This window comes from Trifolium pratense, linkage group LG1 (genome assembly GCF_020283565.1).
Source record: "Trifolium pratense cultivar HEN17-A07 linkage group LG1, ARS_RC_1.1, whole genome shotgun sequence".
NCBI classification, from domain to species: Eukaryota; Viridiplantae; Streptophyta; class Magnoliopsida; order Fabales; family Fabaceae; genus Trifolium; species Trifolium pratense.
In genome coordinates, this window is record NC_060059.1 from 9863913 (window position 1) to 9887795 (window position 23883).

Consider the following 23883-nt stretch of genomic DNA (forward strand, 5'->3'; position numbering starts at 1 on the left):
CAAACCTTTTCTCTGCCCATGCGCGCAGTAAAAGTAAAACTCTTTTCATAAAACGAGCGACGTTTTCGTACTTTCTCCGTAACACAAACGCTTAAGCCTCCACTTTGCGAGCATACAAGTAGCGTTTAAATACGAGAATGCAACATTCTTCGTAATACAAACCACGCTTAAGCCTCCAAAGTGCGAGCATACAAGCAGCGTTTAAATACGAGAATGCGACTTAGACGTCATGCGTCTAGAAATAACCAACCCACAAACATTTTTTACCCTGAACTACGAAACTCTGATTTTCCCGTTGCACCTGGGAATACGTAGGAGCAGAATTCAACATCTTGTCGGGCACAATAATAAAAAATAAAAAAAAAAACATTTTTTCCCCATATCCATACTCCCAATAATAGTAATAAATAAAAAAAATATTCTATCGATGAAGCAAGAAATAAGTAATCAAGCAAACATTAAAAAAAACACATTAAAACAAACAAACATTTTCCTCTAAACGGTTCCCGTTGAGTACAACGGATGTGAGGGGTGTTAATACCTTCCCCTCGCATAACCAACTCCCGAATCCATTTCTCTACCCTTCAAGGTTTTCTCGATATTTTCCTTTCCCTTCTTTGGGATAAATAAAATTCGGTGGCGACTCTGTTATTTTTCTAGTGTTCACACCCGAGGATATTTTTTCGCTTCGCGACACTAATACATTTTTTTATAAGCTATTCGCCTAATACATTAATAAAATACGTTTTTATTTTCCTTAAAAAATCATCATTTTCTAGATATTTGGATTTTCTTTTTGGGATATATATATATATATTTTCTTTCAAAATCCAAAAATTCAACCAATTGTGAACATTAGCTAATGAAAGATGATTGAAAATCAACTTTTTCTGCAAAGGCAACAACAAACTCAAATTGATGATTTCTAAAGACACCTCAACGAGAAGGTGTGACTGAGTTAAAGGCTCCATCAACTTTTTCTTTTTGGGATAAATAAATTTTTTGTCTGTATAAATATCTCGAATTTTGTTTTTAGTCTTTATAAAAATTTTCAGCAACTTTTAATCTCTCAAATTTTTTCCATCACAACTTTTGGTCCTTATAAATATCTCAAATTTTTTAATTTTTTTAAATAATATGCACGAGTTGACTAAAATGTACGGACTAAAAATCATGACATAAATAATTTAGGACCAAAAGTTACTGAATTTTTTTTATAGAATTTAAAAATAAAATTTGAGATATTTATAAGGACTAAAAACATTTTTTATTTTGGTTTTCACGGATTTTAATGTAAAACTGGTTGTTTAATTTTTACCCTATGCAGTTAATAGATCATGTAGAAAGAAAAAAGACTTTACAAACACCAAAGAAAGTAATAGTAGTAAATAAAATAAAATAAAATAGAGATACTTGTTCAAAAAAATAAAATAGAGATAATAAATAAATAAAAATTACCAAAAAAAAAAGAAAGAAGAGATTTGATAAATAAGAAATAAATAATAAAAAAATAAAAGGAAAAGAAAAAAATTTGATAAAAAAAATAGGAAATAATGGAAGAAGGTAGGGTCGGTTGTATTAATGGTGTCCGAAGGGAAGAAAGAACTTTCCTTTGTTCCTTCTGAGATGACCCAACAACTCAAATCACACTCAAAACTTGTTTCTCTATTTGGGTTTTGCTCAATTCTTCTAACAAGCTGGACTTGAAATTTTCTTCATCATCATGCAAACTCCCGTGCTGGATCCGCAAGATCAGAGGTTATTTCAACTACCCTTTTATTAAATTTTCCATTTTTAACTGTTTCATGTATTTAATTTAATTGGGTTTTGCTTTTATTTATTTTTTATATAGTTTTATTGGTTACTCATATAGTTCAGTAATTAAACAATATATTGTGTTATGTTCCTCTTTGATGTTAATAATGATGTTTTTGTTCTGTGAGTGAATTTCCATATGTATTGATGTGAGGTTATTTATTTGTTTACTTTTGAATTGTGAATCAATTGAATATGGTGTTGTCAAATAGCGGCTATAGCATAGAGGAATTTAAACAAATTATATTATTCTCTGGTATGCTATTTAGTACAAAGTGTTGTCAAACTGCGGCGATAATGGCGCTATAGCGTAAAGGAATTTGAACAAAGTGTTGTTATTTGTGATCTGCAATTGATAACATTGGTTTTGACAAATTCGTCGAAGTTAGTGATTGAACTCTTCGACTAATCAACTTAGTAGTTCAAGTCTTGATCTCAATTTACTGGACAGTGGAGACATGTGGTTCACATGTCACGGTGTAGGTCCTTCGTCCATCCTAGTTTTATCGAAGTAAATTGATAAATGAATGGTAGTTATTTAAGATTTGTTTGTTACTAGGTTTGTTTGAATTGGTATTAGATTTATTCTCTCTTTTTTTCTGTAGTAGATTTTCAATTGAGGTATATTAATTAGATGTGTGTGTGTGCCCTTTAGGGTTACTTCCAGCATCGAGGATTCCACTGCAATGACTATTGAATTCCTGCGAGCAAGGTTGCTTTCTGAAAGGTCCATCTCAAGAAGTGCCAGACAGAGAACTGATGAACTGGAAAAAAGGGTATGCCAAGTTTACGATTGCTAGTTCATGGAATCAAAATTTTGTGATTTTTTTTAATATCTTTTTATAACTTCAATTTTTTCGGAAAATTTACCAGGTTTTGGAATTGGAGGAACAGCTTAGGACGGTAACCCTTCAGAGGAAGATGGCTGAGAAGGCTACTGCAGATGTTCTTGCCATTTTGGAGGATCGCGGGATAAGTGATCTATCTGAAGAATTAGATTCAGGCTCAGACCTTGACATTCCTTGTGAATCTGGTGTTAGTAATGAGTCTTCAAATTCAAAGGAGGGTGAGGAGAGGTATACGAGCTCGAAAGGGAGACACAACGGATCAGATGAACCGTATGATTCTCATATGGATTCTACACCAGAATTCAGTACAAGTTTGTCTTGGAAAGGACGTCATGATTCTCCCCGTTCTCTTGAAAAATACAAGAGTTCTAATATGAGAAGGCAAAACAGTTTTTCACCTGTCAGTTCTTCTCCAAAGCATAACCAAGGAAAGTCATGTCGCAAGATAAGACATAGACAAAGCAGGTATGTGTCTAACATTTTTTCCTCTTATTTATTATGCGCAATTGGGTGTGTGAACTCATTTGTTTGACCTGTGAATCCAGGTAAAGTAGAATGCCAACATGATCTAGCTCCACTCTGAATACTTACTTAAGTGTATGATATCTTAGTTTGGTTTAACTTGTTATGGGGAGTTAATAATGGCAACAAATTTTTTTTTCACCTCTAGGTCGGGTTGACTACATGGATTAAATGACATCATAATATATTGTCATAAATTATGACTAAAGACACACCATTTTATATACATTCCTAATTGGGTTTCTCACGTGTCTGCACCCTACATGCGCAAAATAAACTTGGTATCATGTTCCCCTCTCTAGTGTCCAACATTTTGTCCAATACAATATCAAGGTCATATAGCACAGTCTTTTGATTAAAAAAAAGTCTTTCGTAGAATGGAGGAGGATCTCGGTTCATATGATTATCATTAATCTACATTTTTTTCAGTTTGAATGTTGAGATGATTTTAGTTTTAAAGGTGATTAGGCTTAGGGTCTTTGGAGCATGAGAGCATCAAGGTTATACCCCTTTTTGTTTCTATCTATACAATAAAATCCGACTGAAATTTTCCGATATCCTCTCATACACATGGCAAGCTCCATGTTGTTTGAACCCATTTATTCTGATATATGTCTACCATTTCTTTTGGTATGTTGATGGTTCTGTTTCATTTTATACCTTTAAGGTAGCGGGTCTTTCAGAAAACCATTGGTTCGATCAAAAATATGAAGCTGTATAAATATTAATAAGAATTAAGATCGTAATGGAGTGCGTTAGGTTTTTGTAGTCCAGTCCTTTCTGCTCTAACTTCAAAATATGCATAACCCCCCAATGTAAACATTTATTTTTTGTTCTCTTTCTGATTTCTTATGAAGTCAATAATATATGGTTTGTGTTTTCTCAGGTCAGTGGGGGAGGAATCCAAAGATAAGTCTGTCAATGGTAACTTTCAAGAAAATGAATTTGTTTTCTCTTCCGAAGGATATCCAAAATTATCAGTTGCTGGGTCTAACATTCCAAGAATAGAATCTAAAATTCCAGAAGAGAATGAATCAGAGGTGAACCTAGTTAACAAAAATCATCATGTAGATATATATGATAAAGAGGACATGGAAAAGGCACTTGAACACCAAGCCCGACTTATTGACCGGTTTGAAGCAATGGAGAAGGCTCAAAGACAATGGGAAGAGAAATTTAGAGAGAATAACAGCAGCACAACACCGGTATACTTCTCCTGGACTTATCATATTCCAAGTGCTCTTTCTTGAAACCTGTTGTTGTTTGGTTGTTGCATGTATGACATTGGTAGGAATGTTGAAATATGAATTTAGGCTTCATTTAGTTTGATGTTAACTTCCAAGAAGTCGCTCCTTTCATTAGACACAGCAAGCAAGAGTTATAGGTTTTATTGTTTCAATTTAGTAACAGATGTGCAACATTATCGTCAATTCGTCATATATGCTTTCTTAAGTCAATTGATTTTATTATTCATAGTAGGTTATCTATCTATGTAGCACCGACACTATATTGAAGATGTGTTTGGTTTCTAATGTGTATCGGTCTTCGGTACTGACACAACACCGACATATGTGTTTAACTTCAATCATTCCATTTTTTAAAATTGTTTCCGGTGTTGATGTGTTAGTGTTGTGTTCGGTGTCTGTTTAGAATTCCTGAAGTCTCAAAAATTGATTTGTGTCGTAAACTTTCCAGGATTCATGTGATCCAGGCAATCACTCAGATATGACAGAGGATAAAGAGGAAAGCAAGGATCAGATCCTGTACTCTTCTAAGGCGGTCACATCAAATGCTCAAGAGGATAAATCAGAGCGCGGAATTGTCAACTCATCTGAAGAAATATTAAAATCTGAGGCCAGAGACGTTATGCCAAAATCATATGACACAAGAGCTTACACCAACCATAATAACACAACTTTGCGCACTTCCGATTTGCTTGGTCAAGAAAATTCCCATTCACCACTTAATGGAAACCAAAACGAAAGATCGGTAAATCGTCATTATCAGTCTACTGAGACGAAACAAGATGATGCGCGTGGCCATGGTTACCCTGGTTCCAAGCCATCTTATTCCTTTCCTACTGATAGTCAGGGCGGTCTACACCAAAATGATGCTTCAAGAAACAAAAGTGACCGCTATGCATTGGTTTCTCGCGAAAAATCTCATGAATTCAATGGGGTACTTGAATCACTTAAACAAGCTAAGATATCCCTACAACAGCAGCTCAATAGGTTGCCACTGGTAGAGAGCAGTAAAGCCATTACACCGTCTGCTATTGTCGCTAAAAGTGAGGGTAGATTTGACATTCCTGTTGGATTTTCTGGTCTCTTCAGAGTACCAACAGATTTTACTGATGAAGCAACTTCTAGATTTGGTGTTCATGATTCAACTGGTGGATTTGGTGCAAACTTTTATCACAATAATAGAGGCATATCTAGAACTTATGACGGTCAATTTGTCACCAAGCCCTATTACGGAACAACGATGAGCTTATCTGCAAATGATCAATCTCACGGGACCCGATACTTGGAAAATGGACCGGTATATGATTCTATAAAGCCTCCGTTTGATCCTTTTTCGAACGGAGGCCCACCCTACTCTGGTAAACAAATGTATCCCTCGTTTCCCATCAAGCCATCCTATCAAATGACATCGCCGCAGATGGAGTTTGGTGGTGAACTTTCAAGACCTTATCCCGTCAATCCATCCTATCAACTTACATCGCCGCAGATGGAATTTGGTGGCGAACTTTCAAGACCTTATCCCATCAATCCATCCTATCAAATTACATCGCCGCAGATGGAATTTGGTGGCGAACTTTCAAGACCCTATTCAAGTAGAACAGCGGGGGTTCCTCTTGCTGATCGGTTCTCATTTAATGGCGACCATTTAAAATGAACCATGTATATAATTCCATTAGTTTGCTAGCAGCTTCAACCATTGTGTTAATGCGATGGTGTTATTGTCATGTATCATGTATGTATCTTGCAGGTGATGCTATGTATTGTAATCATATTGCGTGCCACATTCTGCGGCACTGAAAACTCTCTTTGTCATCTATCTAGTTCTATTTTTAATTCTTTTGTGAATTTGTGAAATGAATTTATACTTAGGAACAAAAGCTATCTCATCAATATGTAATCCAAAAAGAGGAAGCTAAGTGAATGAATATAGTGATATCATATGCTACGCTACGCACCAAAGAGACTGTGTTTAACTATGGTATTGGTGTGAAGTATTTACCGATTTTGTCGACGACTAATCTCTGCAGGATACTTGACTCCTCCTAATCATATTTTTGCATCCACAAATCTCGAACTTGAGACCTTATTTAACCAAGAATTGGTTACCAAATTGGGAGAGTATAAGGTTGAGAGATATACCATTGGAACACAATGTGACATCAAATACCCACCTCTTGTGTGAAAAATACTTTTTTTTTTTATTGTTATGTTAAAAAAAAAGCTTTTTTTATTGACAATTTTTTTAATTTGTAACAAAAATTGAGTTGTGTTATTAACCATTTTTTCGTTTTTGTTTTCACCACTGGTATCCGGCTCAGTGGACCGCCTAATTTGATTCGGGGTCAGTTTTGGTATCAAGTAGTTTCAGCTCCTTTTTGATGCAGTTGCGGGAATCAAACTGTGATTCTTCCTACCAAGTTCAACGTCTGTGTTCCTTTCTATCAAGTTCAGCATCAATTACCACTGAATTAACTAACAATTTTAATTTATCTTTAAAACTATATTAAACGACAAAGGGTACAATAAATACAATAATAAATATATAAAAAATGAATTAATTACTCTTCTTTTTTTTTTGTTGAATGAATTAATTACTCCTCTTATCACTAATTCACTATTATTACAAACAAAAATTCATTTTAGGTGTTCATTGAATTGAATAATTAATATTTAATTAATACTACTATCAATTTTTACTTAACTATGGAGAATAGGATAAAAACCTTTTTGCATATGAACAAGTCATTATCAATCTTACCAACAACAAAAAATAGTCATATCATAGCTAGATTTTGTAGATCTCAAAAACCTTTATCATACACTCACACTCAAATCTAGGAGAAGCAATCTTTCTTTCTTCAACCCACCAACCATGTCTTCTAGGGTTTCAAATTCAATCCTCTTTCTCACTCTCATCACAAAATCACACCACTCTCAATTCCCACTCTCATAATAATAAAATCACCCTTCTTCTTTTTCTCAAAAACCCAATTCACCTTCTTTCTATTTAGGTTAATTCTTCACGATGATTTCATCTGGAATCAACTTGGTTATGACTATAATTGGTTTTGCTGTTAGCACAATGTTCATTGTTTTTGTCTGCACAAGACTCATTTGTGCTCGAATTCACTTGAATGCTTCTAGAAGATCTTTTCTCATTGCTTCTAGATCCAATCTCAGCTTGGTTGGTAAAAAAAAAATGTTTTTTTTTCTTTGTAAAATAGTTTATGCAATTGAAAAATGGTTTTTTTGGATTTATGATTTGGGAATTTTTTTGCAGATGGAAAGGGGTTGTCAAGGTCTTGAACGCATTGATGTAGCTAAATTTCCAGTTAAGAAGTACAGTGACAAGTTTTTTGCTGCTGGAGAAAATTCTCAGTATGTATTAATTTCATTTCATATCCAATATATTTTGTGATGTTAATTTGTTTAGTTTACCCTAAATTTTTTGCATGATCAATGAGCTGAAACAGTATGGATTAAGTAGTAAAACTTTATTGTTAATCACTATATAACACTTGCTTAGTGAAATAATATTATAATTATAATGCCGTTTCTTCCCAATTTGGTAGTTAAGCTAAAGAAAATGAAATTGTAGAGACAGTTACAGGAGTTTGTAATGAGATTTCAACTCAACAGAGTGTAGTTCTCTTTCTGTACCTGCTTGCTCACGTGAATGTGCGTGTGTATGGATTGGATTGTTTTGCCATTTTTACCGGAGCTAATTACCCCCGACATTTTCTTTAATGAACTTCCAATCCGTTTATAGTATAAATCTATTTTATTTTCTTTCTAGATATGCATACTCCCTTTGTAAGAACCTGTCATGCGTTGTGACACGAGCGGGCAGTGGGGGGATGATATAGAAACTTATGCAAACCTCGTGGGAGGTCGGGCAATTAATGCTTGTTATAAGTATTTTTTGTATGTCTTTCTCCTAAATTAATAAAAGAAGAATTATTCCAACCTTGATCATCATAGTGGTAATATGGCATATAGCTTGGGAAGTGGTCAAGCCCCATTGTTTCGTGTAATTCTTAAATCCCAGTTACAGGGATAAAATTTTGCAGAATTTTGAGGATCTGCACCTTCCGCATCTTCCAATGCCTAAAGGGCCTATTTCTCTAAAATGACAAGCCGGCTTTTGTCTAACCCCCTTTCTCTATTTATATAATTCGCATCTAACTGGCTAACTAACAAACTAACAATAGTGATTACTTATCGATACCTATCTAATATGAAAGTGCTTTGTAAGTAGTTTATGATGTCAGGAACGTAATTGTGGGTCGTGCATTAGGTATTGGATTATGCTCAAATAATTTTAGACATATACTTATTCAAATAATTACTTTGTGGTACTCAACATTCAATTTTGTTGTACTTGCAGATGCACAGTCTGTCTCTCAGAGTACCAAGGTGAAGATACACTGCGTATCCTCCCTCATTGTGGACACTCCTTCCATATGGCCTGCATAGACTTATGGCTGCAGCAGAATGCCACTTGTCCTGTTTGTCGAATATCATTGCGTGAATTTTCAGAGAGAACGCGATCAATGCAACCTGTATATAGCTCCTATTACGGGATGGAGTCCTTTGACACTCATCATTATCACTGTATCATGACCGATAATGGATTATTGACAAGAACCTCTGATAACCGTGGGGTTAACCCTATACAAGAGGATCACTTTCCATCTGAGGATGGTGGAGCAGTTGACATGGACAGCATCACCTCCTTAAGTCAGGGTGATTTCATTAAAGATGAAGAGAAGAAGCATGTCGAGAGCCCATCAAATTTATAGGTCTGATTGGTTCCTTTCAAATCACTAATTGCGTAAAGCTCATGTCCCAAAATTGGAATGAAATGTATTAGCATGTTGAAAGATGGTTATTTTCTTTACTTTTATTTTACTGTAAATATAGCAAAGAATTTTTGCCCCCTCTCACGGGGCCACCCTTTGCTGTCTCCTCCTTTGGTCTGTTCTTGATCTTCAACAAAGCTAGGATTTGAAACTCTCTCCCCATCTCTCTCATTTTCCTTGCTGTAATTGTTGTTAAAGACTAGAACTAGAGTTAGTTGCGATACAGCTGTCTTTGTCCCTGCAGACCATTGTATTAATGCAATTCAGATTCACACATTGCCATTAATGTATCATGTCCTTTTGTCCACAATTTACTATCCTTTTATTGTGATACTGTACATGTGTTGTCCTAGCAAGTGTCTTGGTGATTATTTCCCTTCATTTTTCATTTATTTTTATGTAATGTTTTTGAAGGAAACTTCAATGATTATATGGTTTCCATGGTTTGTTGTGAAAAGATTATATCATGTGCACCCTAGAATCCACTTGTTTGTTTGTGATCAGGAAATTGCAGGTACTAAAAGTATTAAAAAGGTTTAGATGGGGGGTAAAGTTAGTAAATAATGGTTTAGATGTCTTGCTTTACTTGGTAATAGAATAGAAGAGTCAAAACCTTTAACAGGTTACATCACCTCCATTTTTCTCTTCAGCCAATTCTGTTGATTGTGGTAATTTTTTCACATTTTTATGCCTTTCTTTTGCTGTTGCTTTGTAATGTCTTTTTTACTTTCAATTTTCCCCTGACTTCCGTTCTGTAATGTCTGGTGTGTTGTATTTACAATACCGTTGTTGATTGCGAAAGCATATGCAAAACTCTGGGTTGCATTTCAAATAAGGTCACGCGTACGGAATTTCATCTATCTTTGCTTATAACGAGACTAAATCATCTTACCATTTTCGTCATTTTTCGTCATTTTTCCAATTTCTATCATCTCACCATTTTCACTCTCAGGAAAAAAAAATTATGCTTGCAGTAGGTAACGAGACTAAATCATAGTCAGAAATAACCATCTTACCATTTTCTTTGCTCCTATATGGATTTTTGTTGCTCCCTTTGAAATAGTATAGAACTACAGTAGATTCAGTTTAACTGCTGAGTGCTGAAGCAATGACTGTGAAATGTAGGCCAAAGCTTGGGAATAGAACTAAAGAGCTACTAGTATGACTATGCTTGGAAATGGAAAAATTGACTTAAATGCTCAAGTCAAATGTATTTAGGAAAAGACTTGCCTTTTATTGTTTAGCTCAAATAAACATTGGTTTTTTTGGTCAATACTTTGGGATATAGTAGTAACTAGTTTTTTTGGTCATTGGTCAATACTTGAAAAATAAAATATGTTGTAGTGTCAAAACTGAACTTAATTTTGAGAGTCCAAATTGAGTCTGAAGTCTGACAAGCATGTGTCAGTACAATGTAGTAGTATTTGTTACTTACTACAGTCTGTCATTAATTATGACATACTGAGGTGAATTTGTAGATGTATAAATGGACTGAACCTAGTAAGTTTGAGCTCAGATATGTGCAAAATGAAATAAAGGGTGGTACTGGTGGTGACAAGTGGAGAGAGGGGTTTGAGAAGATACAGTATTGTGTATAGGATTTATTGTACTGTATTACTGGTTTACTACAGGGATTAGATATTGATCTAATGGTGTTTAGTTAAAAAAAAAGTGATACACCACCTATATAATGGGCCATATTAAAGAGTCTTTTATATAATATTCTTAGAAAGTACTGGTACATAATTAAGGATTTATTACATTTTCTGTTGTAAAATTCTTTTGAATTACTCCTTTTATATGTACAAGTGCATATGTACGTGCACATCACATTTCTGCAAAACATTTAACCTGTCAGTAAGAAACTTGTGATCCTGTCATATGATATGAATCAATTCAACTATTGCTATCTGCATGTCCTTGTTGATTCCTCATTATATTCTTCTGTGATGGCTGGAACTTACACATCCATATTCACCCCAAAGAGACCAATATATATGCACAAAAGACACTTTAGAACATACTCTTTCAATAAATTCTTATGAATCTTATAACAATTAGAAAGTACTAGATTCTTATGGTCCATTATTAAGGGGAAAAATCAGTCAAGAAAAGAGTTCCTTAATTAATTCGTTTATTTATAACTTATTTATAAAAGATACAATTATGACAGCTACAAAACAAATTTATATATGAAACAAACAAGAGTACTGGTTAAGATCACAAATCAAAACACAGAAATTATTACATGATGTATATGTAAAAAAAAGATATAAAAACTTTGTAGAAATAAACCAGAAATAACCAACAAAAATTATACAACTACTACACAGTTTATTCTCTTGGCTTGATAACTGCTCTTAAAGACTCTTTCATCACAACAGTAAATTCCAACTTTCCAGTGAAATCTATCTTCTTCCCTGGTGGATAAGCAGTCCATTCAAACTCCTGAACCATCCTAGCCAACATCAAACTAATATGCAGAGTACCAATAGCCAAACCAGGACATATCCTTCTACCAACACCAAAAGGCATCATTCTCACTCCTTTTACACCAGTTATATCAGCATCCTCACCTTTAGAAATGAACCTTTCAGGATCAAACTTTTCAGGGTTGGACCACAGTTTAGGGTCGTCACTTATGCCAGCTATATAAACCTCAACATTTGTTTCAGTTGGTATATCATATCCTCCTAATGTGGTAGGTTCAGTCACAGAATGTGTTAGTACAAAATGTGTTGGAGGATGCTTCCTTAATAACTCTTTCACCACAGCTTGTAAATAAGGCATTTTCTCTATATCTTTTTCATCCACTTTTTTATCTCCAACTGTCATATTAATTTCTTGATAAAGTTTTGTTTGAACTTCAGGATTGTCAATGAGTTGTGCTATCCCCCATTCAACCGCAGTTGCTGTTGTATCTGTTCCTCCATTGAGAAACTCCGAGATAAGTGAAACCAATTCTTCATTAGAAGGTGATGATTTTTTACCTTCATGAACTTTGACATCAAAAAGTGTGTCTAAATATGAAAAAGTTATAGCTGTTTGATCTGATCCTGGATTTTGAATTGCTCTCCTTCTTTGTTCGATGAAAGGAACTAGGAAGTCGATTTGTTCTTTGCGAACTTCTAAAGCTCGTTTTCTTTGTTTAGAGAAAAACATGCTTAGGATTGGTAGATAATCATCAATTCTTGGATCTAAAACCATTAGAACATTTTTCATAACTTGATCTATTCTTTCAAGTTTTTCTTCATCCATTTCTAAACCAAAACACATAACAACCAGTATGGAAAAAGCAGCAAACCTTGCATCTCTAACAACCACAACAACATCATTATTCTTCTCTGCATTAACTTTAAGCCTATTGATGAATTTATCCATTGCATCTTCTCTAACACTTTTAAACTCTTTGAGTCTAGTTGAGCTCAGCATGTTCTGTACCATGTTTCTTCTCAGTGATTTCCAAACAGGACCATAAAGTGCTGCATTCACAGTGAACTTGTTAGCACTGAATATGTTCCTTGTTGGATTCTCAGGTGGTCTAGTTGCATAGATAGCACCCTTTTGAATCATAGCTTCATGAACAAGTTTTGCATCAGTGAGAATTATCATTGTCCTTGTTCCCATCTTGAGTGTGAAGATTGAACCATATTGTGCTTTCATTTCTTTCACATACTCAAAGAATTGTTTACCCGAACGCGCAACTTGGAAAAGGTTGCCAACAATTGGCCATCCTGGTGGACCTGGTGGAAGGTTATGGCTTTTGGATTTGGTTTTTTGTGTGAGGAAGAAAATAAGGGCTGATAAGAGAAAGGCTAAGACAGTGAAGATGAGATGGTAGTGAGAAGAAAGAGAGGCACTGGATGAAAAAAGAGAAGTCATTATGGTTTGGAATGAGAGAGGTAAATTAAAGAAGAGATTGGCAGAGTTTATTATAAGAATGGAGGAGACATGATAGATGGTTATAAGAATGGAAGGTAGTGTGAAATTTTAGGTGGGTTTAATAAAAGCACTTTCAAGTTAGCCAGCATGATTGGTTGAACTTTGAAATGAGCACCTGTATGAGGGACCTGCATACCTTACGGATGCGGTACGGTGTTGCAGTTGTAGGAACCGTTGGATTTAGAGAATGAATTGTCTCTCTCTAAATCTAACAGTTTATATAGCTGCAATACCATGTACTAGTTGTGTGAGATTTGAGCACCTTACGTAAGTGATTATGAGTTCGAATTCTGACTTTTGTGTATTGAGAAAAATGTTGTAGAGAGAGGAGAATTCATATTGTGCTTTCAACATGATAGATAATTCATACTAATTGACAAACATAGATGTGTTGTGTCTAAAAAAGATGATTAATTGTGTCATGTAAATGTTGTTCATTCATATGATAAAAGGCGGAGGAGACATTTGATGTGTTGGACGCTAGTTCGAATCAGCAATCTCTTGTCCATTTAGTATATTTGAGTTTCGTCATCAAACTCTTTGAAAAGGAAAGAAAATAAAAAGTAATTAGTTTGATGTTTGAGCTAAGGGACACCAATTTTTTTTATAAAATTCTCCGATTCCTAGGAAAATGAGTTCTAATTATCCGAAGTTTAGCTCTGAAAATAAGTAGTTTCTTGAAAACATGAGCATAATCACTTTATAGCTTACTCCTAAGCCCTTATGCAAATCTATATCAGTATATTGTACCTAAAGCAAAAAAAAAAAAAAAAAAAACAAGAATTTTTAATTTGTGTGCCACAAATTTTTTTTGCTTTATATTTAGAATGTAATGGAGTAATCGTTTACTCATACGTAGTACTAGTACATCTTTCCTATAAAAACAAGTAAACTGAATTACATGGAGTACTCTTTTGTATGGATTGGGATTCCTGGTAGTTATTGACTGCATGAATTCACACAATTAATTATGTGACCCTCCAATTTCATTTTTAGAGAGACTAAAATTAATTTTAGAGGTATAAAATTGTTTCTGCTTGAAGTTAGTTCTATAATTGATTTTTACATTCAAATTTGATATTCAACTCACTTTTATTGAATGTATTCGAACATAAATCATTTTTATTTTCCACTCAGTTTTAACAAGAATCAATTTTACACCGTGTCTTTTTGTGTTAGCAAGTGGATGGGGGAAAAAACATACGCTTGGAGTGAAACTCCAAATATTAGCTTCGTAATATCACAGCAGAATATTGCATCAAAACGCGAGAAAGACCCATTTAACACCAAAGTAAACATAACAATAATTAATTTATTCAAAATTAATTTTTTTCCACTGCAAATTAAAAATACACTTGATGTTATGTACTCTGGACACATAGGTTAGTTGTACTTGGAAGTTACTGAAAAAATGGGATTTATTCAGGGAATTGTAGAGTGTGTAAGATGGGTTATGAATTTATGATGTTGATAGGTAGTTAATGGTCTCAACAACTTTTGTTGAACTAATTTATGGCTAACTAGAATTAACAGATGGAGCGGCTAACTGTTAAAAATGGTTAAAACATTTAATGCAACAGTAATTGCGGTAATGAAATTGCTTCTTTGAAATTTGAGGTCAACGACACATCCTTTATTGTGCCTCTCCTCTTATCAAGTACAATAATCAATGGAATCACATTTTTCAGCTAGTACTAGTCCTAACAGTGTTTGATTAAGATTCTATGGTTCATATACACTTTCATGGATTAAGATTTGGTGAAGTGGGTTTTTATATAGTTTTCGCACTGTTTTTAATCTGAGCTATTAATTATAAATCGGACCGTACATATTGATGCTATTATAAAATTACTTAAATTTATCTCGACCATGAAATATAAATTGGACGGTCCTAAGGCAAAATTGCATGAAAATTGTGGGAAAAAGTACAATAGAGAATATGTTTCGGACTTTCATTTGTAATAATCACTCTCCATCTCACAATGATAGTAGCATTAAATCATTTTTTATAAAAAAAATTTTAAAAATATTCGACTGATTTTTTTTTTTTTGGATATATAGATAAAATGACAATAACCATTGAAAACTTACAACACAAGTGGGGGAGTTGGGGTTTGAACTCCGATCACAGCGTCTGTCTTAACAATTTTAGCATTTATGTTGATTGAACTAAAATTTATAAACATATTCCATTGATTTTAACAAATTAATCTTCTGAAATGTCAACCTCGATGAGTTCATTTTTACAATTGCATTGTGAAAATAATCTTGTTAAACAAAAAATATATTTTCTATGTAAATTTCTACTTTATATCTTGGTGTTATCTATGTTTTTCAGGCTAAGATTGTTGGAGTGATGTTAGCTATAGAGATTGTTAATAGAAAGAGTTGAAATTTACTTTCGATTGAGACTGATTCTATTCTAGTTATGAATCCTTGGATCCATCATAATTATTTGTTAAATTGTGTTGAGCTCACAAAGCATATTTTTTCATTATCTCATATATTTATAGATAAGGCAATCACTGTGTTGATGATATTGCTATTCTTGGATTGCAAATTCAAGAATTTCAATGGTGGGACACGATCCCTAATAGTATAAGGCATATTTTCACTAGAAATTGATTTGATTTTCCTAAATATATATTTTGTTAATCTTTTTTGGAGCGCTGCACTCTTTTTCCCTTCACATAGTTTTTCCTACGGGTTTTACATGTAAGGTTTTTAATGAGATAGTTGTTTTGTTCGCTCTCACTTGAGTATCCGTCTAGTCCCCTCAAGTTCTCTTGTATATGTTTTTTTTTCTCTTTTTTGATAAATTTGAGAGTTAGCTTATTTGTGGATGAATAAAGAAGTGCCAACCTAGTTGAGATGTGTTTAATTTTATTGCTAAGCTATCTCCTTTTGCCTAAAAAAATCATTGTTTAATATAATTCTATTTTGTTCCCCTTTTGGATTGCTTGCTTAATGACTCTAACTATTGATATAAGCTATTAAAGCGGCTTTTAATTATAGCTGCTTTGATATATACGTCCCTGTCCATAATCAAAGTCACTAAGTTTGGTGCAACACAGTTTAGGCAGAAACACAACACAACTTTGGGACCAAGAAAAAAATAGTACTATAACATGCAGCTTCACTAGGTTCTTGTTGTTAACAAGATTGAACATATAGAAACATAGAGAAAGAGAAAGACCCTTAAACTTAGGGTTTCAATAGAATAACAAAACTTAGAAACAAAGGAGTTACAATAGAGTATATAAACTAAAGATTTGAAAAGACCACACTACCCTTACATAATAATATAATTACTATTATCTAACATCTCCCCTCAAACTCACGATGCAGTGATAGGGAGCATCGAGAGTTTGTCAATCAAGAAACGAAAACGTTTAATAGAATGCGTCTTCGTGAACAAATCAGCAATCTGCAAGGAGGAAGAAATAAAAGGCAAAGTAATGGTGCCATGCTGAAGATGATGACGTGTAAAATGACAATCAATTTCAATGTGCTTAGTGCGTTCATGAAATACTGAGTTGTGGGCAATTTGAATGGCACTTTTGTTGTCACAATACATAGGAGTTGGTTCAGAAAGAGCAACACCCATATCAGAAAGTAACCAACGCAACCAAACAATTTCAGTTGTCGTGGATGCCATAGCACGATATTCAGCTTCTGTAGAAGAGCGGGAGACAATGTCCTGCTTTTTGCTCTTCCAAGAAATGAGAGAATCTCCAAGAAAGATACAAAACCCTGTGGTAGACTTACGGTCAGTAGGATCACCAGCCCAATCTGCATCAGAGTAAGCACGTAACTCTAAGGAAGAAGATGATGGAAACAAAAGGCTTTGAAACTGAGTTCCCCGAAGATAACGAAGAATACGAAGCACCGCTGCCCAATGCACAGTAGTAGGAGAAACAACAAATTGACTCACAACATGCACTGCATAAGCAATATCAGGTCTAGTAATAGTAAGATACACCAAGCTTCCAACCAAAGTACGATACAAAGTGGGATCTGATAGAGGAACGCCATCAGATTGAACATATTTCACATTCAACTCTAGCGGACTATCTACAGCTCGAGTCTCAGAGAGGCGAGCTTGCTCAAGAATGTTGGCAATATACTTGGATTGAGATAGAAGATAACCCCTAGGAGAGTAGGCAACTTCAATTCCCAAGAAATAGCGAAGAGGGCCCAAATCCTTCATCTCAAATATTTTTGCTAATTGTAATTTCAATTCATCAATTCCATCAACATCATCACCTGTAATAATCATATCATCGACATATAAGGAGAGTATAATACGACCATGAGAAGTTGTCCTAACAAATAAAGCAGAATCATGATCACTAGAGCAAAATCCAAGAGATATAATCACAGCAGAGAACTTTTCAAACCAAGCACGGGGAGCTTGTTTTAGACCATATAGAGCTTTCTTCAACTTACACACTTCCCCCTGATTATGAGAAACACCTTCTGGAGGTACCATATAAACTTCCTCCTGAAGATCACCATTTAGAAAAGCATTTTTAACATCCATTTGGGAAATATGCCACTGACGAACAGATGCAACAGCAATAAGAGTGCGGATAGTAGTCATCTTGGCCACAGGAGCAAATGTTTCTTCATAATCTATACCATATTGTTGAGAGAATCCCTTAGCCACCAAACGAGCTTTGTAGCGCTCAACTGACCCATCAGACTTGGTTTTAATCTTGTATACCCAACGAGACCCAATAGCACGTTTTCCTGGTGGAAGAGGTACTATGTCCCAAGTATCTGTCTTGTGCAAAGCAGCAAGTTCCTCATTCATAGCCTTCTGCCAAAGGGGATCAAGAATAGCTTCTTTATAGGAAGATGGCTCAAATAAACTGTGAACAGAGGTTAGGAAAGAAGCAAAAGAAGCAGAATAAGTTGAATAAACAAAATCAGGCAACTGAGTAGACTTACGATCACGAAGAGGATAACGAGGAGGATGTGGTGGTGAAGGAGGAGGTGGTGGTGGTGGTGACGGAGGAGGTGCAGTAGGAACAACATTCACAGGAGGTTGTTGAGTAGTCGTTGGGGCAGAAGGGACATATGTATCTGGAGTAGCACTAGTACCATCCCTGCAGTTCTCAAAATTACAGTCACTAGAAATATCATCATCAATGCCAAAAGGATCAATATTAGTTAGTTCAGACCTGTTAGGAGTATTCGAATCAGAGGAAAGAGAAAAAAAAGGCATGTGCTCAAGAAACACAACATGACGAGAAACATACAGTTTTTTTTCTCGAAGGATCAAAACAACGATAACCCTTTTGACCTTCACCGTAACCAAGAAAAACACATATTGTTGAACGAGGAGACAATTTATTACGTTCTACTTGTGGAAGAAGAACAAAACAAGTAGAACCAAAGACTTTCAAAGATGAATAATCAGGAGTGGAACCATACAACTTTTCAAAGGGAGACAAACCTGAGGTGATTGATGACGGAATTCTATTAATAGCATGAACAGCTGTGCGAATTGCTTCGCCCCAAAACTCACATGGAACTGAAGCAGACAACAAAAGTGAACGAGCAGTTTCAACAATATGACGATGTTTCCTTTCAGCAACGCCATTTTGTTGAGGAGTATCAGTACAAGAAGTTTGATGAATAGTACCATCATAAGCAAGTAACTCAGAGAATTTATTAGAAGTATACTCACCACCTAAATCACAACGGAAACACTTTATGACAGCATTATGTTGGGTTTTAACCATAGCACGAAACATATGATAAATATCAAAGAACTCAGAACGATTTTTCATAAGATAAACCCAACAATAACGAGTATGATCATCAATAAAGGAGACATAATATTTTGACCCACCTTTGGTAAGAATCGGTGATGGACCCCACACATCAGAATGAACCAAATCAAAAGGTGCTTTGGACACCGAAACACTTTTGTTAAAAGGCAAGGCAGAAAATTTGGCAAGTTTGCAACCACAACAATCAGAAATATCATTAATTTGCAATTTTCCTAAAGCTCCAGTAGAGGCTAAATATTTTAATCTAGATGCTGAAACATGACCAAGACGAGAATGCCACAAATAAAATTTAGAAGATGATAAATTCAAACGAAAAGATGATAAATCAATAGAGGAAGTAGAAGTTGAGGCTGCGGTATCTGGAACTTTCAGCTCATCCAAAACATAAAGTCCCCCATGTCTACGACCAGTCCCAATCAACCTCCCAGATTGTGGATCCTGCACATAACAATGAGTGGAAGAAAACATAACCGAGTAACCAGAATCACACAATTGGCTAACAGAAACAAGACTCAACGTGAGATTAGGAATGTAATAAACATCAGAAAGAAACAAATTAGATGTGGACACTGATCCAATTCCTGCTACTGGCATAGGAGTGCCATCAGCCGTCATAACTGACATGGATGATTTAGAATTTAAATACAAAAAAGACTTATGATCATATGACATATGATGTGATGCTCCAGAATCAATGATCCATATGGAAGAAGAGATACCTGACAAATTAGATGGGGTTAAACCTTTAATAGACGAGACAGATGTAGCATGTGGCTGAGCTGCAAGAAACTTTTGGAACTGCTTAGCAAGATCAAATACTCGTGAAGTAGTCTCATATGGATATACACAATCAATACCAGAACTAATAGGAAGAGGAGCAACCAAAGAATGAGTCATAGCCATATCAAACACTCAATGAATCCACCAACAATAAATCAATCACAGGAAAATCCAACCAAATATCCACAATACTAAAAGTCCAACCAAGTATCCACAATGATAAATCCAAGAATCCAATGAATCATATACCACTAGTTATACTTCAAGTGCCCCTTTTAACTATACTCATTAACAAATTATGCAGATATAACCGAATGGAATCGGTGGTCACCAACAAATTGCAAACAACTTTATACAAATTGACTTCCTACTGATTGTACCAACCTTTAATTATTGATCAACCAAAACAATTTGCAGAATACAGCTGACACAACTAATGATTTTGGTGGATTTAGTAAGGGTGCTGCTGCTGGAAATAAGAGATAAATACAATCTTCTTATTCGGTTATATCTGCTCCAATTTTGATGCTTTGTTAAACAATTTGCAGAGGCCTAATCCAATTTCTCAATTGTTCCACTCCACCGTTCAACAAAATTATATAATTTGTTTTCAATTTGTCACCAATCACAATCAAAAGGAATGGACGAAGAGTGAAAGCAAATAAGAAAAGGCATCATACCAATTACTAATGAAATCGGATCAAGTGAGGCGGCACCGTTCCAAAAGGATCTTCCAATTCAAATTGCAAAACAAAATTAATCAAGCAAAATCGCTACTACAAACTTGTAAAGTCGTTGGACTACGTCGTTTCCAAAATCAAACCAAGCTCTTTGATACCATGTTAACAAGATTGAACATATAGAAACATAGAGAAAGAGAAAGACCCTTAAACTTAGGGTTTCAATAGAATAACAAAACTTAGAAACAAAGGAGTTACAATAGAGTATATAAACTAAAGATTTGAAAAGACCACACTACCCTTACATAATAATATAATTACTATTATCTAACACTTGTAATTTCTTTTCCTTAAATAAAAATACCTCCCTTTAACAGGTTGTCTTTGCCTTTACAATACTAACAATTTGTAACTACTTTAAAGGGTTATTCCTCTCTTGAAAACAAGTACCTATCGTAAAGCACTTTGTACAATAATCCTCAACCCCTATACATAAAAGAGTGCTTCACATTTGGAAAAAATTTATTGTACCTTTAACAAACCAATGTGCATTTTGTGGTGAACTACTATTTTAACATAAAATTTTAGGGGAGGCAGTTCAATGCAAGGAGACAATTATATACATGTATTTTTTTGGTAGATAACTATATACATGTATTTGATAGATAAGGGTTCATTCATATTAATATGTTCATCATAAAAGAAAAAACAAAAGACTCGTATTAACATACTTTGAAATTAGGTAAGGGACGGGGGCGGGTTTAAGCATTACCAACCCGCCCCCAAACCCTGTTGGGGGTAACAATTGAATACTCACCCCTAGCCCAAATGGAGAATGGATTGGAGAGAAGCAGAGTATCTTCTACACCAGTATGATCCACTATTTTTAGCATTTTCAGCACTAAGAAATGTTTGTCCTTTATCTGTTATATTCAAAAGCTTCTTTTTAGGACATGAGAGTAAATGTCCATGAAAGTGTGATGTTCCATCATTTGATGAGTAGCGGAAGAATATAAATGGAAACACTAATAAATAAGTATATTTGAAGGCCAAAATACATATATAACACAGGCATAGACTTGCACGTAGAAGAGGGAAATATTATTGTACCTGAATAATACGCTACATTTTTTCATCTTGGAGAAAAATGCCTACTCCTATTTTATTTTCACTCATATCCCGACCATGTATTTTTCATAACATATAATTCAATATGTTTGCCCAGTATGGAAAAAATGGGTTATGGGTTCAAATTGTTGAAAATTTCTCAACGCACCTCAACATTTTTCCCCCACTCCCTAGCGCACCTAAAAAAATTCGGAAAATACGTTCCGAACTGTTTTTTAGTGTAAAATTTACACTATAAAAAATTCGGAAAACGTTTTCCGAATTTTTTGGAGAGTGGGGGAGAAAGTGAGTGGGTGCGTTGAGAAATTTTCCAAATTGTTGGGGTACAATTAGAAAGAAACAGTGTTGGGCTTTACTTAATTGATTGTTGAGAATTGTTCAATATACCTTTATACTTTGAATGATTGCACTTCGCAATTCCTGAATTGCTCACACTAAAAAAACATACTATCAAAAGAAATCTGTTGATAGGATTTACACTATCGGGAGTTATTTCCCGATAAAATTTGCGCTATTAGGATATATCTCCCAGTAAAATTTGCACTATCAGAAAATATCTCTCACGTGTTTGGGGCATGGCATGAATGACACAGAAAATATTTGGACCAGGCCCAAAGTGTTAAATGTGGAATTCTGAGATTGACTTAGAAGGCAAATAACACTTAAATAACACATAAAATTTGGAAAATTATATACCTCCCCACCTTTATAATTTTACAATTTTTGCATTTAACTCTGTACACTTTTTTCTTTTCAACTTTTGCGGTCACGCAACATCAATTGTTCTAATATGTATAATAAAGTGTTCCGATTTATAAAAAAAAATCTGAAATACTTTTAATGTGTTTCGATTTGTTAATTTTTACCAATTTCAATTTTAGAAATTGTACATTGAAACACGTATTATAAGTTCTCCGGTAGATTTTTCAAAACCATAACACTAATAGACAGTCTTCCAATAGAGTTTTGCAAAGCAAAACATTCATAGAAAGTATTCCGATAGAATTTTGCAAATCGTAACACTCATTAATAGACAATGTTCTCTCTATTTCTCTCTAGTAAACCGAAACTCTTTGAAGCACAAAAAAAAATGAAACTCTTCGAGTAATTTTGTACGAAAAATGAATTATTTTAGTTTTGAAAAATGTTAATGAGGGTTCTGACTACTCTTCAAGGATCTTAAATAGTAAATTTTTATGAAAATATATATGTAGAGTCAATGTATTTAAAATTGAATTGTTTATCTTTTTAAATAAATAATTTATTTAAATGAAATTCTTAAAGAATGCGCTAAAACTAACCATTAGCAAAACCCTTTAGTTTATACTATTTAACAATTAACAACAGAGTGGTCGATTTACTGAAAATATAAGAGGTGGAGGTATAATAGGAGAGAATAAGAGGTAAATTTAGAAAAATCTGATACGTGGAATCATAAACACATCAAAAAGTTATTAAAAAATAAACTAAAAGAGAAAATTCGGTTGAGAAGGAATAACTCATCTTATATTTCTCATAAATTCTCTGACGAAGATTAGTCATCGTTATCGGTGATGAAAAGTTTGTACCAATGTCATTGTAAAAAAAGTAAAATAATGAACACTCAATCAAAGGCCCACATATTAATTCTGTATATTGAATGTGGAATTTGATACATAGAATAATAGAAACATGTTCATACCTTTATTACTAAATATGGTATGTGCAACAATACAACAAGAAAGACCGCATAGCGCAGTGGATTAGCGCGTTTGACTTCGGATCAAAAGGTCGTGGGTTCGACTCCCACTGTGGTCGCTTTCTTATTTTTTTTTTCTTTCTTTTTTAAACTTCCTTTTCCCCTTCAGAAAACGCTAATGTCTAGTTCTTCCACTTCTTTGTTCCTTACGATTCACAATGTCTTAGCTGAGATTATTATTTATTTATTTACTAATAGCAGAGATTATTATTGTGTTTAGATTTATGTAATCATTAACATGATGTTGGTTGGCTTAGAAACCCAAATTATGCACATTCACATAAAAATTATGCATAGGATAACTTAATTATTCCATCCTATTTAACCAAATAAAGGAAGAAATTAAAATATATCTTTTATCCCATCTTTAATGAAAACAAACATGTGACTGGCCTGGAGATTAAAATTGGAATAAGGGGTATGTGAGGTGATACCTCATTTCTTAAGTTTTGTTTAATTTGCGAGTTTGGTGGAGACGACATGAGGTGAGAGTTTTTGGGATAAAAAAAATAGATTTTTATTT

At 34.3% G+C, this 23883-nt stretch overlaps 3 protein-coding genes and 1 non-coding gene across 5 annotated transcripts; 3 read left to right on the forward strand and 1 right to left on the reverse strand.

Moving 5' to 3' along the window:
- The first annotated feature begins 1538 nt into the window (after positions 1–1538).
- On the forward strand, positions 1539–6274 carry LOC123920489. Its single transcript, XM_045972754.1, has 5 exons — positions 1539–1758; positions 2471–2591; positions 2689–3128; positions 4072–4390; positions 4881–6274. The coding sequence occupies exons 1-5, from the start codon at positions 1724–1726 to the stop codon at positions 6081–6083; spliced, it is 2118 nt and encodes a 705-aa protein (XP_045828710.1). The 5' UTR covers positions 1539–1723; the 3' UTR covers positions 6084–6274.
- An 896-nt stretch (positions 6275–7170) lies between these two features.
- LOC123920500 (RING-H2 finger protein ATL74-like) lies at positions 7171–9577 on the forward strand. Of its 2 annotated transcripts, none has more exons than XM_045972769.1 (3): positions 7171–7617; positions 7710–7807; positions 8817–9577. In XM_045972769.1, the coding sequence occupies exons 1-3, from the start codon at positions 7564–7566 to the stop codon at positions 9229–9231; spliced, it is 567 nt and encodes a 188-aa protein (XP_045828725.1). In that variant the 5' UTR covers positions 7171–7563; the 3' UTR covers positions 9232–9577. The 2 variants fall into 2 exon arrangements, with proteins under 2 accessions (XP_045828725.1, XP_045828718.1); XM_045972762.1 differs by having other exon boundaries at positions 7173–7613.
- Positions 9578–11499: 1922 nt separating this feature from the next.
- LOC123920513 (cytochrome P450 77A3-like) lies at positions 11500–13710 on the reverse strand. The gene has a single exon (XM_045972778.1). It carries the CDS (start codon positions 13171–13173, stop codon positions 11626–11628), a length of 1548 nt encoding a protein of 515 aa, XP_045828734.1. The 5' UTR covers positions 13174–13710; the 3' UTR covers positions 11500–11625.
- Positions 13711–23345: 9635 nt separating this feature from the next.
- Positions 23346–23419, forward strand: TRNAR-UCG. The gene has a single exon. It is a non-coding gene; the product is annotated as a tRNA-Arg (tRNA).
- Positions 23420–23883: the final 464 nt, after the last annotated feature.

Coding starts and splice junctions, on each gene's coding strand:
- LOC123920500 (XM_045972762.1), top strand. CDS start 7,455: ATGATTTCATCTGGAATCAACTTGGTTATGACTATAATTGGTTTTGCT. Junction 7,614..7,709: donor CTAGATCCAATCTCAGCTTG/GTTGGTAAAAAA, acceptor ATTTTTTTGCAG/ATGGAAAGGGGTTGTCAAGG. Junction 7,808..8,816: donor GCTGCTGGAGAAAATTCTCA/GTATGTATTAAT, acceptor TTGTACTTGCAG/ATGCACAGTCTGTCTCTCAG.
- LOC123920489 (XM_045972754.1), top strand. CDS start 1,724: ATGCAAACTCCCGTGCTGGATCCGCAAGATCAGAG. Junction 1,759..2,470: donor CTGGATCCGCAAGATCAGAG/GTTATTTCAACT, acceptor TGTGCCCTTTAG/GGTTACTTCCAGCATCGAGG. Junction 3,129..4,071: donor ATAAGACATAGACAAAGCAG/GTATGTGTCTAA, acceptor GTGTTTTCTCAG/GTCAGTGGGGGAGGAATCCA.
- LOC123920513 (XM_045972778.1), bottom strand. CDS start 13,173: ATGACTTCTCTTTTTTCATCCAGTGCCTCTCTTTCTTCTCACTACCAT.